Below are 12,857 nucleotides of genomic sequence, written 5' to 3'. Positions count from 1 at the left end.
GCATTGTTGACCGCTTCTCAGAAGTCCAGAAAGCCACCCAAGCCATGAACCTCTTCCTGCCGCGTCGCTAAGCTCCTCTGCAGGCGCTCACGTGATCAGCCTCCTGCACGAGCCTCTTCACAGCGCCCAGTTCAACAAACTCCAGACTTCTCAGCGTCGACAGAGCGGCCGCCCTCGATCATGCTCAGACAGCCGCCGCAGACCGCCGCCCCAGCGGGCCTCGATTTAAGGTAGCGCTGAAACCAGAGCAACCGAAGTCTTCCTAACTTTGTTGAACAAGCGGCGGCTCAGTCCGCTCGCGGCGGACCACCGTCAAAGCTTTGCCCCTGTCAGTCCCCTTCTCTCAGGCTACTACAGTGGTGAATTTAGCAGCCAACAAGCGGTGACACTGCCCGCTTGCCTGCACTCAAGCGCCCGTTTTCACGGCGACCCAAATAAATCTTGTAAAGAGCAAACATGTCTTATGTGTAGAAAAAGTGCCCACAATCCAGTGTTCACTTCTGCACACAAGCACTGCATGTCTCGTGTCCCTATCAGAAACGCAGCTCTCATAAAGCGATTCACGAACAGCTCGAGCGTCAGAGTCAATGAAGAGCCCACAAATGCGTCGCTGCGCCCATTCTCTGCCCGCTCTGTTACCCGACCAGCAACCATTCCTCTGTGTGTAAGTCCGTGCCCATGACTATGCTTAGCATCCACGTAACAGATGTGACTCTTTCCCCATTCATTCCAATCGGAAGTCACTCACAAAACAGCCTGTTCATGCTGTCTGCGAGCAATCATGCATGAACACACTAAGCAGCTCACACATTTTGTTCAGCTCTGTGTCGCGACAATCAGAGCGAATTGGCCATTCACCCTCTAGCGTTACAGCTTCAAAGCGTGGGAAGCTATTCAGGGATATCAAGTGGGTGTTAAGCACAATACAACAGGGCTATTTGCTACAGTTCGATCGCCGCCCTCCTACGCTTCAGAGCGTGGCTCGAAACCACTGTGAACACGGAAGCAGCGTGCATGCTTCGTTCAGAAATAACAAGCCTTCTGTGCAAAAGGGCCATAGAAAAAGTGCCACCCTCTCTGAGCGAGTCGGGGCTTTACAGCCGTTATTTTCTTGTTCCCAAGAAAGACGGCGGCCTCAGACCCATATTAGATCTCAGGGTTTTGAACAAGGTGCTTGCAAAAGGCCGTTCAAAATGCTTACAATCAGAAACTCCTCGGCGCATGTGCGCCAGGGGACTGGTTTATTTCTCTCGATCTGAAAGATGCATACTTTCAGATTCAGATAAATCCCGTCACAGGCCATTCTTGAGATTAGCCTGGCGGCCAGGTTTATCAATACACCGTCCTTCCGTTCGGCCTGTCCTTAGCACCCGTACTTTCACGAAGTGCATGGATCTGGCGCTTCGCACCCCTCTTGAGTCAGGGTTTGCGAATTCTGAACTATTTGGACGACTGGCTGATTATGGCTCAGTCACATATGGAGCTTCTGTCTCACAGAATCAGTTCTCCTCAGCCATCTGAACAGTTTGGGTCTTGCAGTCAATTGGACCAAGAGCTCACTACAGCCCAGTCAGACCATTTCCTTCCTGGGAATAGAACTAGACTCCGTGGCAATGGCGGCTCGCTTATCTACACAGCGCGCGCGCCGTGTTCAGCGACTAGCCGCATCTTTTCAGATGAACAGCCTCACGCCTCTGAAGAAATTCCAGAGAGTGCTAGGTTACATGGCCTCAGCCGCAGCAGTACTTCAGCTGGGTTTACTGCACATCGCCCGCTTCAGCATTGGCTAAACACCCGGCGTCTCGCCGGGCTTGGGCCACAGGCGCCAGCCCATCAAGGTGACTCAGACCTGTATATCAGCTCTGCAGCCCTGGACAGTGGCGAATGGTATCAGCGGGGAGTGACAATGGGAGCTGTATCTGCGCCGAAAAGTCATCTCGACAGGCGGCGTCCAACGCGGGTTGGGAGCGGTCTCGCGAGGAGCTCTCGGTTTTAGGCCTATGGTCAGTTCAGGAAAAGCTCCTTCACATAAATTGTCTGGAAATGATAGCGGTCGAATGCGCGCTCGTGCGCTTTCTCCCGGTCATTCAGGGTCACCGCGTCCTGGTCCGTTCGGACAACAGATCTGTGGTATCCTACCTAAACCGTCAGGGCGGTGTCAGATCCAGGAACCTCTTCCATCTGACGAAACGCATACTGAGTTGGTCCCAGTGCCACCTGCGCTCGCTGAGGCGACGCGCGTGCCAGGCCACCTGAGCGGCGGCCCGGACAGACTGTCCAGAGACAATATTCCCCCAGGGGAATGGTCCTGCGCGCTCAAACAGTCCAGGCGTTATGGCACCTATTCGGCAGAGCAGAGATAGACCTCTTTGCGTCCAAAGAGAACTCTCACTGCCCAATATTTTTCTCAGCGAGGGCAGCTGGCCCAGGACTGGCCCAGGCGCCCGGCTTACGCCTTCCCTCCCGTCTCGCTATTGCCACAGGTAATGCAGAGGATCAGGAAGCAGCGTCACTTCGGTGCTCCTCATAGCCCAGCGTTGGGAGAATCAGACATGGTTCCCGGAGCTTACGCAGCTGTCACTGACAGCGCCGTGGCCCATCCAGTGAGAGCAGATCTCCTCTCTCAAGCTCGCGGCACAATCTGGCATCCCCACCCAGAGCTGGAGCTGCATGCGTGGGTGATCAGCGACTACCGTCGCTCTGCCAGAAGGAGTAATAAACACCATCATACACGCTAGAGCCCCTTCCACGAGAAGACTCTATCGTCAAAATGGTCTGTGTTCTCAAAATGGTGCACCGACAGAGACCTGGACCCGCGGACATGTGGGGTGTAAGTAAGCTGCTCGTATTTCTACAAGAGCTGCTGGATAAGGGCAGATCCCCATCCACGCTCAAAGTGTATGTGGCGGCCGTTGCGGCGTTCAGCTGAACCCCTGCACGGCCAGTCATGGGGTAAAAGCGAGCTGGTCATCCGGCTTCCTCAGGGAGCTAGAAGGATGAACCCCAGCGCCCCATCGGTTCCTATCTGGGATCTTTCTATAGTTCTCGAAACTATGAAAGCCCCCCTTCGAACCACTTCAATCCGTGGATTTGAAATACCTTTCACTCAAAACCGTTTTTCTGACTGCCCTGTCATCAGTCAAGCGTGTGGGAGACCTTCACGCGCTGTCTGTCAGCTGCGTGTCTTGAGTTTGGACCAAGTGACTCCAAGGTCATTTTAAAGCCTAGACACGGCTATGTTCCCAAGGTGATCGGTACTCCTTTCAGAGCACAGGTCATTTCCCTATCGGCTGCCAGCATCCGATAGCTGACGCGACGCCAATCTCCTTTGCCCGGTCAGAGCACTGAGATTGTATACTGCGCGCTCCGCTGCTTTCAGGCGCTCTGAGCAGCTTTTAGTTTAGTTCGGAGCGCACCAAAGGTCTCGCCGCCTCGAAACAGACACTATCTAGATGGATAGTGGGCGCTATTGCTGCTGCATACGCGTCAAAAGACCTGCCATGCCCGTTGGGCATTAGGGCTCACTCCACTAGAGGCATGGCATCCTCGTGGGCATGGTCCAGCGGGATTTCCATTCACGACATATGTGTGGCAGCGGGATGGACTTCCCCTCCACCTTTGTCAGATTTTACAATATGGAAGTGCCCGCTCTGCAGGCAAAACTACTAGCGGTTTAATACGCTACAGCTCCCTGGTGAGCTGCACTGATGGGACACATTCCACACAGACCGGCACCGCCGCTCTGTCGTTCCCTTCCCACTATGTGCTTATGTATTACACAATCAATGACCCGCATTCTTGCCGGCCAAATATTATTTCCCCACTCATAAGGGCTCCCGGGTCCCCCTTAATTCCCTGGGGCTCATACAGTGGATGCTTGGCGCGCGGCGTTGACAATGGGTTCCGTAGCGTAAGCTAGCTTACATATCTGAGAGAACCTCTCGTAAGAGAGCGTGTCGGTTACCTAGCGTAACCTCGGTTCTCTCTAGATGAGGAGCAGTATTAGCGTAACCGACCGTGCTTTCAGCGCCACGGCGACTTTTAAGCTTCAGTCAATGAAAACCAGGGTTCCAGCCTATGAACTACGCTTATATGCACTCTAGTCATGCCCATTTTGGCGGGCTTTGATGCAGTGGCCTGGGACACCTCTCATTGGATCGCGAGTTCAGCCCAAGCTCGTCTATAGGCTGCAGCAGTTGCCACAGAGCAACCTATGAGCTCGCTAGCTAGCCCGCTCAAGGTCTGCAGCTGCCGCACTGCGTTGACAATGGATACAAAAATTAAGGATAATTTTTTGGCTTCAATATCTCAGAAAAGATGAATCTTTCCCGTAGCGTAAGCTAGTTTACGCAATACTCGTTCCCTCATCTAGAGGAACCGAGGTTTCGTTAGGTAACCGATACGTTTTATTATTACGCCTTCAGCTTGATACATCTGGCTCACTGTTCCCTCCCTCCTGAAAGGGCCCCTCCATGGTTTAATGTTGAGCAATCTATCCTGCTACCCCTGCCGCCACTGCAATGCTTATCTATTAAATTACCTCAAACAGTACAGTCCCACCCCATAATATCACATCTTCAATCAATTTGGAAGAAAATAGCGAGAATATTTCAGTTTAACCCCTTTTTGAACACAGCTTCAAGTATTTGGATGAATCCCAAATTCGCATTGGAAATTCAACTTTTTTGTGGAAGGAATGGATAACGAAGGGAATTCTGAAGTAAGGGGATGTTTATGAGAATAACACTTTGAAATAATTTAACCAGCTAACCCAAGCTTTTGGACTTAACAAAGTGCAATTTTGGAGACATTTACAGCTGAGACTCGTGTTATGTGCAACTTTTGGTTCTTGTAGTCAAGCTCCACAAGAGGATAATATTTTGTCTACAATCCTAGCAGCATGGGGAAGAGGGCATGGGGCATCAGCATATTACAGATTGCTAATGGATAAAGTAGGTTATAGTTCCCATTCTGCTCTTAAAGTAGTCTGGAGTAAGGATTTGAATCGTTTAATTAGTGATGAAGATTGGATCAGAATATGTAAAAATTGTACAGTAATGTCAAGGAATCTGGGAGTACAACTTATCCAATTTAAAATATTGAATAGTTTTTATTGTAGGCTATTTAGGCTCGGTCTGAAGGACTCTGCCGAATGCTGGCGATGTGAGAGGGAGGACGGAGACCTGATGCATGCTCTGTGGTCCTGCTGTAAAATACAGAAATTCTGGTCTTAGGTTCATAACTATATTCAAGATGTGTCAGAATGTTGCTTTCCATGCTGTCCAGACATTTATGTCCTTGGAGACCCATCTTCTCTATGCTCTGATGTAGAGACAACCGAATGGATTCAAATAAGTATTATGATAGGAAGACAAACTATTATGAGAGGTTGGCGGTCACCAGGTTCACCATCTTTCCAAGAATGGGTTACAGAATTGGGGAAAGTTGCAGCATATGAAACATTTTTATGTAGACTACTTGGAAAAAAATGATGTTTATCTGATGATAATGACCTGGTGGTGAGACGCAATATAAGAGTGTCATTTATATATTTGGTGATTAAGTTTTTTACATTATTATTTTAATTATGTATTTATTTTTTGCAAGTTTATTTGTTTTTTCAATTATTTGTTTTCTGTGGATTTATTCTAGCAATCTATATATAATTATGACTGACACATGTTAGATGGGTGGGTAATGGGGGAGGGATTTGATAAAAATATATTTGTAAAATGGAATGTACTGTTTTGTTAATATGAAGGAGAAAACAAAAATACAAATAAAAAGTGTGAATCATAAAAGAAAACAAAAGCATAATCCAGTGGCTGTTAAGGTGTGCAGATTAAATGACAAAGCAAAGATTGTGGCATCCAGAGCATGAGAGATGTTGTTGTGAACCTGAAGAGAAAAATTCTGATGAAATGGAGGTAGAGCATCAAACGCCATCTGCTAGTAGATTGGTGTGATTTTAAAGGGCTTCAGAGATTGTCACTCCTGGGAGGTGTTCCCATAGCATCAGCTACTGGTGCAGCGTTGAAGTTATGACTTAAAAGGGAAACTACATTAGGTTTTCTGAATTACATTTACTAACATTATAACTGGACCTCATCTATATAAATGAAATAATAACAAATGTATCGTATGACCACATAAGGCAGCTCATCATATTCTCTAACACTGCTTACACTAAAATACACTCACAAACTAAAATGAACACACAAGCTCAAGCTTGGAAAAGTTAGCATACCGTGCACGTTCTGGAAATATGATTTCAGTGGTGACTGCTGATCTTTCTGGTGGGTTTTGTGCTCTGGTGAGAGTATTAACAAAGTATCAATCACTAAAAAAAGAGTAAAATAAATTATATGACCTTGTATCTGGTAAGGCAATTATTTTTATGTTAAATCTTTCTATTAGGCCATGTTTGTGTCATATGTAACATGATCTATAGGTGCTCAGGGCCCTGCTCAGAGGAGGTGGTCTGAAGCTAATGAGCTCTTCTGTGCTGTCTGATGGAACAGGTTTAGCTGTTACCACACTCACCTCTGTTCACTAACATGATCTCCAGGAGTTTTCCACTGAACTCGTCCATCACCTCACCCAAACACTGTGACGTCTGACGAATCACACTTCATTATACAACAGAAATTTGGAGATAAATATTTTAGCTGGTGGTGCCAGAAAAAGTGACACTACAAACAATATAAACAGAGTTCAGTCAAATACTATTCCATAAGCAAAGACAAATCCAGTCAGAATAATGGTCTGTGAACCAAACAGAGGATCTGATGCCCCACTAAGCTTAAAAAAATAACACAAATTTTCACAGTTACCATTCAGATCTATAACCCAAAGTTGAACCCAGCACCTAAGTGTAACATTGCCTGAGGTCATGTGAATGGAAATGCTAGACTGAAAGAGAGAAAGGGGAGAAAGAGAGGACAGTTTCCACCACACATAAACTCAGCAGCTCAGGCAGGAAGATTCATTGTAAGGTGGCACCTGAAACTCAACTCGACTGGATTAAGTGTCACGGTTAGTGATAACTGTTTTACAGGAGATGGAGAAATTTCCCACCAACACACAGGACACCAAACACACAGATGCACACTACAGAGAAGCATTTCTCATGAAGTAAAAATTGACACTGTTTACATTATTAAATATGCATTCCTGGTCTTATTATGTATGATTTATGTGCATGCTATACCAAAGAAAAACAGTGATTATCTATATCATTTTACATAAAAATGTTATATCCTTCTCTGGCTCTGAAATAATTTTTATTTTCAGCTGACATCATAAAGGACGCTTTAGTTTCAACCAATGGGTGCCGGCAATCAGTTACCAATGGATAAAATTAGGTCTAGCCTACATTTGAAGCCTACACATCTCACTGAATGTGTTTCAATCTAAAATATGTTGCATTACAAAACTAAAATGGGTTGCGAATGTTGTTTTATGTTGACTTGTTGACAAATGCATGTTGACAAACGCAGATGTGAAATTTGGCCAAAGGACCAAGGCTTGGAGGGTTACTTTTAAAACATTATTCCACTACACATTACAAAATACACGATGTCATATTTAATTAGTTACATATTCCATTAAATTACTCAAGGACAGTAATGCAATTTAAATACTTTGGATTACGTCTTCAGCTCTGGCAGATATTTTTACTAGTTTTATCTGTACATAACTGAACAACAATTAAAAATAAATCTGCCAGTACAGTAAGAAAATATACACTTATCTTTAAAATACATTCCTACCAAAAAACAATCCTATCTTATATCATATTCAGAGTTATTCTCAAGTAAATATATATATTTGTAAGGATTTGTAGATATTTTTTACAGGAAAACAATATAAAAGTATTTATTACGAATATAATTTTGCACTACATCTTTGCCATATTATCAAAGGTCTTACTTAAGAAAGCAAAATATGATCTGATGTGGATTTTCTTGATAGAATTCATCATAAAATATATTGGTGCCTGGTAGGTGCCTGTAAAAGTGCTAGAATTAGCATCATAGCTTAGCATAGAGCTACATTTTCACATGACTATTACACATTGTTAACCATTTATGCTGCTCCAAACTTACTTCAAAAACACAATGTGTATACAACAACGTATTTTCTGATCGTATATTGATTCTGTTCATAGAATGAGGCAATAATATATTATTTGTAACTTTCTAAACGATGCTTAAGGCTACATTGGTTAGCATTTCTCATAAAAACATCCTTTATTCTTGTAAAAATACCCTAACTGCATACAAAAATATTAACAAACCATATATAATTATATTTGTGTATTAATTGGATTCATGTTTCATCTGTCAATATTTCTAACTGTTTTCTGTTAAACTATAGTTCCTGCTGGAGTTCTTCATTAATGCTCCCAAAGGGAAAGTTCTTCAATTATGTCATATCCACCTTTTCACTCATAACAGTGTGAAAGCGTCCTCCGTCTGCACGTATGAATTTAACACATCATAAAGGTGGAGTGTGTAATTTCTGCACTACTAGTGGAACCAAACGGAATTACAAAAATAAAGTATATTTTCAAACATCCTTTGCCAACACCCCTCAGACTAATCACGCCCTTTCGCACTCTCTGATTCCCTATGAACAGATAGGCCATTCTAAATAAAAGATGATAAATGTTTAACGTCGTAATAAACAAGACCACTATAACACAAACACACCAGAGAGAAATCTTTGCAGAGGAATCTGCCGGTCCGATAACATTGCCGGTGTTACGGTTCAACTGGTTATCATGGTAAAGTTGGAGTAAGTGATTCCTTAGAAAGACTGTTGATATTTGAACTCAAGAGCTAAACAAACACACCCCTCCCTTCAGTGCTTCTTCAGAAGCTCCGCCCCCCAAATTCATGCAGGCTAATTGCCAATGCTTTGTGATCGCAACAGTGATGTGCGGATCGGTCCAATCTACTTTTTATATTTTCCCATTTACAGAGCCAGAGCTGTGTACAAACACCAGATTGTTTTCACCGCACAAACAGAACGGACCGCTAACGGACCGTGAACAGATATTCACGGAATTTGACCAAAAGTGCATTGAATTAAAATTACACTCTCCACCTTTAAAGGCAATCAGATCGTCTTATGTGTTTGGACAAAAGCTTTAAAAATTAATAGACTAAATATTAAAAGAAACAAATTACTATAAAATGCCAAGTAATCTCATTAGTAATCAAAATACTTGTAACTGTATTCTGATTACCAAACGATTTAAATTCAAGTGGAATACAGTTACTAATATTCTGTATTTTAAATACTTAATCCTGTTAAATGTATTCTGTTACTCCATCAACCCTGCCAAGGACCAATGACATAAACCACTGGTGCCATATTCTATTGACAAGATTATCCTAAATGGTGATTGTAAGTGTATAAACTAGCAAAACATCTTATTTTTAACATCAGAAATATTGTAAATATTTTAAAATAATAATAATTAGACAAACTCCTTGTACTCCCTTATAAAAAATGTATGTCGCAGTACCATGGTTCAGTATTGGTATTAGGTGGTAATACTATTGTGCTTTGATATAAAGTATACCAAGGTATTATTATGGTCAGGGTTGAGGAGTAATGGAATACATGTAACTGGATTACATATTTAAAATACAAAATATAAGTAACTGTATTAAACTGCAGTTACAATTTTAATCAAGTAATTAGAATACAGTTACATTCAAAAAGTAATTTGATTACTGAAGAGATTACTTTGCATTTTATTGTCATTTGTTTAATTTAATATTTAGTGCTTTCAGATGGAAAACATTTATACATATAAATGATGATCCAAAGTGCATTTGAACAGCGGTGAAACACTTTCTGATGATGTGTTACATTCATACAAGCAGACAGAGAAGTACGTTTGAAGTAAGTTTGGAGCAGAAGGAATAGAAATAAACCTTGTGTAAATTGTCAGCTTTACGCTAAGCTAAAATGCTATTTCAAGCCATTTTACATGCACATTTTCTGCATTTTGTATTTTTTTTTTTGGCAGATGCTTTTATCCAAAGCGACTTACAGTGCACTTATTACAGGGACAATCCCCCCGGAGAAACCTGGAGTTAAGTGCCTTGCTCAAGGACACAATGGTGGTGGCTGTGAGGATCGAACCAGCAACCTTCTGATTAACAGTTATGTGCTTTAGCCCACTCCGCCACCACCACTCCGCACTCCGCACTCACAAAAACATGCTAAAAGTAGCATCATGTTCAACATTTTGTAAGTGCTATTACCGAAGCATACAATGTACTATGTTATAAATACATATTGTAAATACTATACTGAAATGTGGCAAGTGGTAGTTTAGTAATGTACGCCTGATATATTTATATTGGGATACAGACAAATATTATTAATAAAGGAATGATGCTTACCCCTCTGTAAATGTGTCCAGTTTTGACAGATCATCAGAGACCCCCAACAACACATCCAGAGTTCCCACCTTCGTACACAACAGAAGATATGTTGTTAGCCCAAATATACATAGCACCCAGAGTTACATAGTCAAGTTGTTTTTCCTCTCAATTAATTCCTATGGAGCAAACTGGTCACTAACTAGAGTCATGTTGCTTTGAATGGAATTCAAAATCAAGCATGGTCTGTAAATGGAACACTTACTATCAGTTATCACACTCAAGTGACTACGCTTTTTTTTTTTTTTTACCTCTGTTTATCAAGATAAAACTGAAGAGTTTAATTATTTTCATAATGTATTCTTTGATCCCAGTTAGTAAACTATTGGTCCCCAAGGGGGCCAATAGGGGCCCCAAGCCATATCAAGTGACCAAAATATCATAAGACTTGGCATGGAGACACATCTTAGGCTAGTACAAAAAAACCCAGAACCCCTAGCAACCACCTAGCGACACTCAATCACCCTAGCAACATGGCAGCCAATTTTACACAGATAAGAACCACTCACAATTTCTTTAAGCAATGCAAACATCTAGACTTGGGTTCAGCCATGAAACTCTATGTGGCACAAGCTGATAGGTTCTTGTTATCTGTTAGCCAAGCTGTTCGCTCAGATGTGACAAGTTAGGCCAATCATCTCGCTTGGTTTAAGCTGAACGGTCCTTTGACATTTATTCGGGTAACCAATCATCTAGCATCTGTCTCTTGGTGTAACATTTAAATGACTCAGTTTTGCAGATAATCTGGTTTCAATGCAGTGTGCCGCGAGAGTATTTTTTCTCTGAAACCCACCTCCACCCCAGCACCACATAACTAAATCTGTTTGTAATGTTTAGGTGTGCAGCAGTATGTTCATACATGCTTGATGCAGCATGTCTTGCTTTTCGTTTACCAGTAGCAAGTCTCCATACTTGCTCTACAGCAGCAGCAGTGTAGCAGATTTAGCCTTCCAAGACTAATATCCTATCAATATAAATGCATTTTTGCTATTGTGACTATATTTGAGACTGTTATTTTGTGGGGCTCTTGGCCCCTTAAAACTAGTTTAAACTTTTTAGACAATGCTTTTTCAAGACAACAAAAATTTACCAAGACAACTTTACCAGTCTAGTTATTTTTGCTATTCTGTTAGGTGCCCTTTGTGGCACAGATTTTACTGTGGTGATGTAACTGAGTGCTCTGAAAATCGATCTTTTACCTTCAGCTCTGGAACATGGAATCTGTAGCTTGTGGCTAGACCTGTTTTGGCAGTGATGTGTTTGAGTGTCTCAACAGACTGACAGCTGACTTTGTCCAGAGGAACTGAAATCAGCCAGAACTCCATCACGGCCAGCGATCTCCTGTTCTCACCTGTGACAGGAGTATACTACTTCAAATTTGCCCAAAAATATAAATACTAGTTGTTTGTTTAAGTACATAGGCCACTTTCTGACAGCATTGTTATATTTGCTGACTACAGTGTCTGAGAATATTTGGTTTCTCAGACAGGGAAACACAGTTCTCATGTTCTCAAGACAGTAAAGTTTTATGATGAGATTTAATGAGGTTATACTTCATCAAGGTTAACCTGGAAAAAGCTCAGTGATAAACATCTTTTTTTGTAAATAGACTTTATAAAGTTGTATTCATGGGCAAACACATTGATAATGTACAGTATGTTCCAGTATTGAATGTTGTTTACTGTGAAAGTAACTTATCATGAATGTTGCACACATTGGACCTTATTCATGAAATGCAGAAAGAATTTCTGTGTAAATTGTTTTGAAAACCAGTCTTACGTAAACTGTCCCATTAAATTTAATGGGACAATTTAGGTAAGAATTGATTTATGATTTATTACGCTCTGCTCATGTATCATGAATAAGGCCCATTGTGAGATAAAGAGTTTCTGGGAAAAGTTGCTTAAACTGATAATAATTCTGTTTTTATGGCAAGTTAAAGCTCTGGGAAAAGTTTTGCAAGACATCCATGTATTGTAACAGCATTAACGACACACAATTAACTCTGAAAATTTAATTAGGCATTTTAGAACATGAATAAAAATCAGATAGTTAGGTTATAGGCAAATAATAATTTAAGTGATTTGCATGGATTCTTACCTGAATTCTAACCACTTACCCGTATTTAATCTTGCTTCATATTTTCCACAGGCAGCCCAAATGCAACAATAGTGAACATATTAAGATAAATATAATAATGTACCTATAATCTGTATTAATTACAAATTAATTAATTAAATGATATTTAAAAGAAATGAAGTGCACCTACTTCATGTGGTGTGTGTGAAGTTGACCAGGTAAGACGGACAATGGACTGTTATGTAAAGTGATCATTGTTACCGCACTGTGAGTCAACAGGTGTTGTGTGCAAACATTACCATACTGAGAGCCACT

General features: G+C 41.9%; 1 protein-coding gene across 1 annotated transcript in view; it reads right to left on the bottom strand.

The window, feature by feature from the left end:
• The window catches only part of atp6v1c2 (ATPase H+ transporting V1 subunit C2), a 35,925-nt gene extending 24,137 nt beyond the window's left edge, over positions 1-11,788 (bottom strand). Inside the window, exons 1-4 of the mRNA XM_052146041.1 lie at positions 11,663-11,788; positions 10,425-10,492; positions 6,544-6,629; positions 6,248-6,310 (exon numbers count right to left, since the gene is read on the bottom strand). Of these exons, the coding sequence (XP_052002001.1) occupies positions 6,248-6,310; positions 6,544-6,629; positions 10,425-10,492; positions 11,663-11,788 (343 nt within the window). The remainder of the gene's footprint in view (positions 1-6,247; positions 6,311-6,543; positions 6,630-10,424; positions 10,493-11,662) is intronic.
• Between the last annotated feature and the right edge of the window lie 1,069 nt (positions 11,789-12,857).

The sequence above is a fragment of the Xyrauchen texanus genome, chromosome 16 (assembly GCF_025860055.1).
Source record: "Xyrauchen texanus isolate HMW12.3.18 chromosome 16, RBS_HiC_50CHRs, whole genome shotgun sequence".
Classification (NCBI taxonomy): domain Eukaryota; kingdom Metazoa; phylum Chordata; class Actinopteri; order Cypriniformes; family Catostomidae; genus Xyrauchen; species Xyrauchen texanus.
This window is presented reverse-complemented; position numbering and strand designations above follow the sequence as displayed.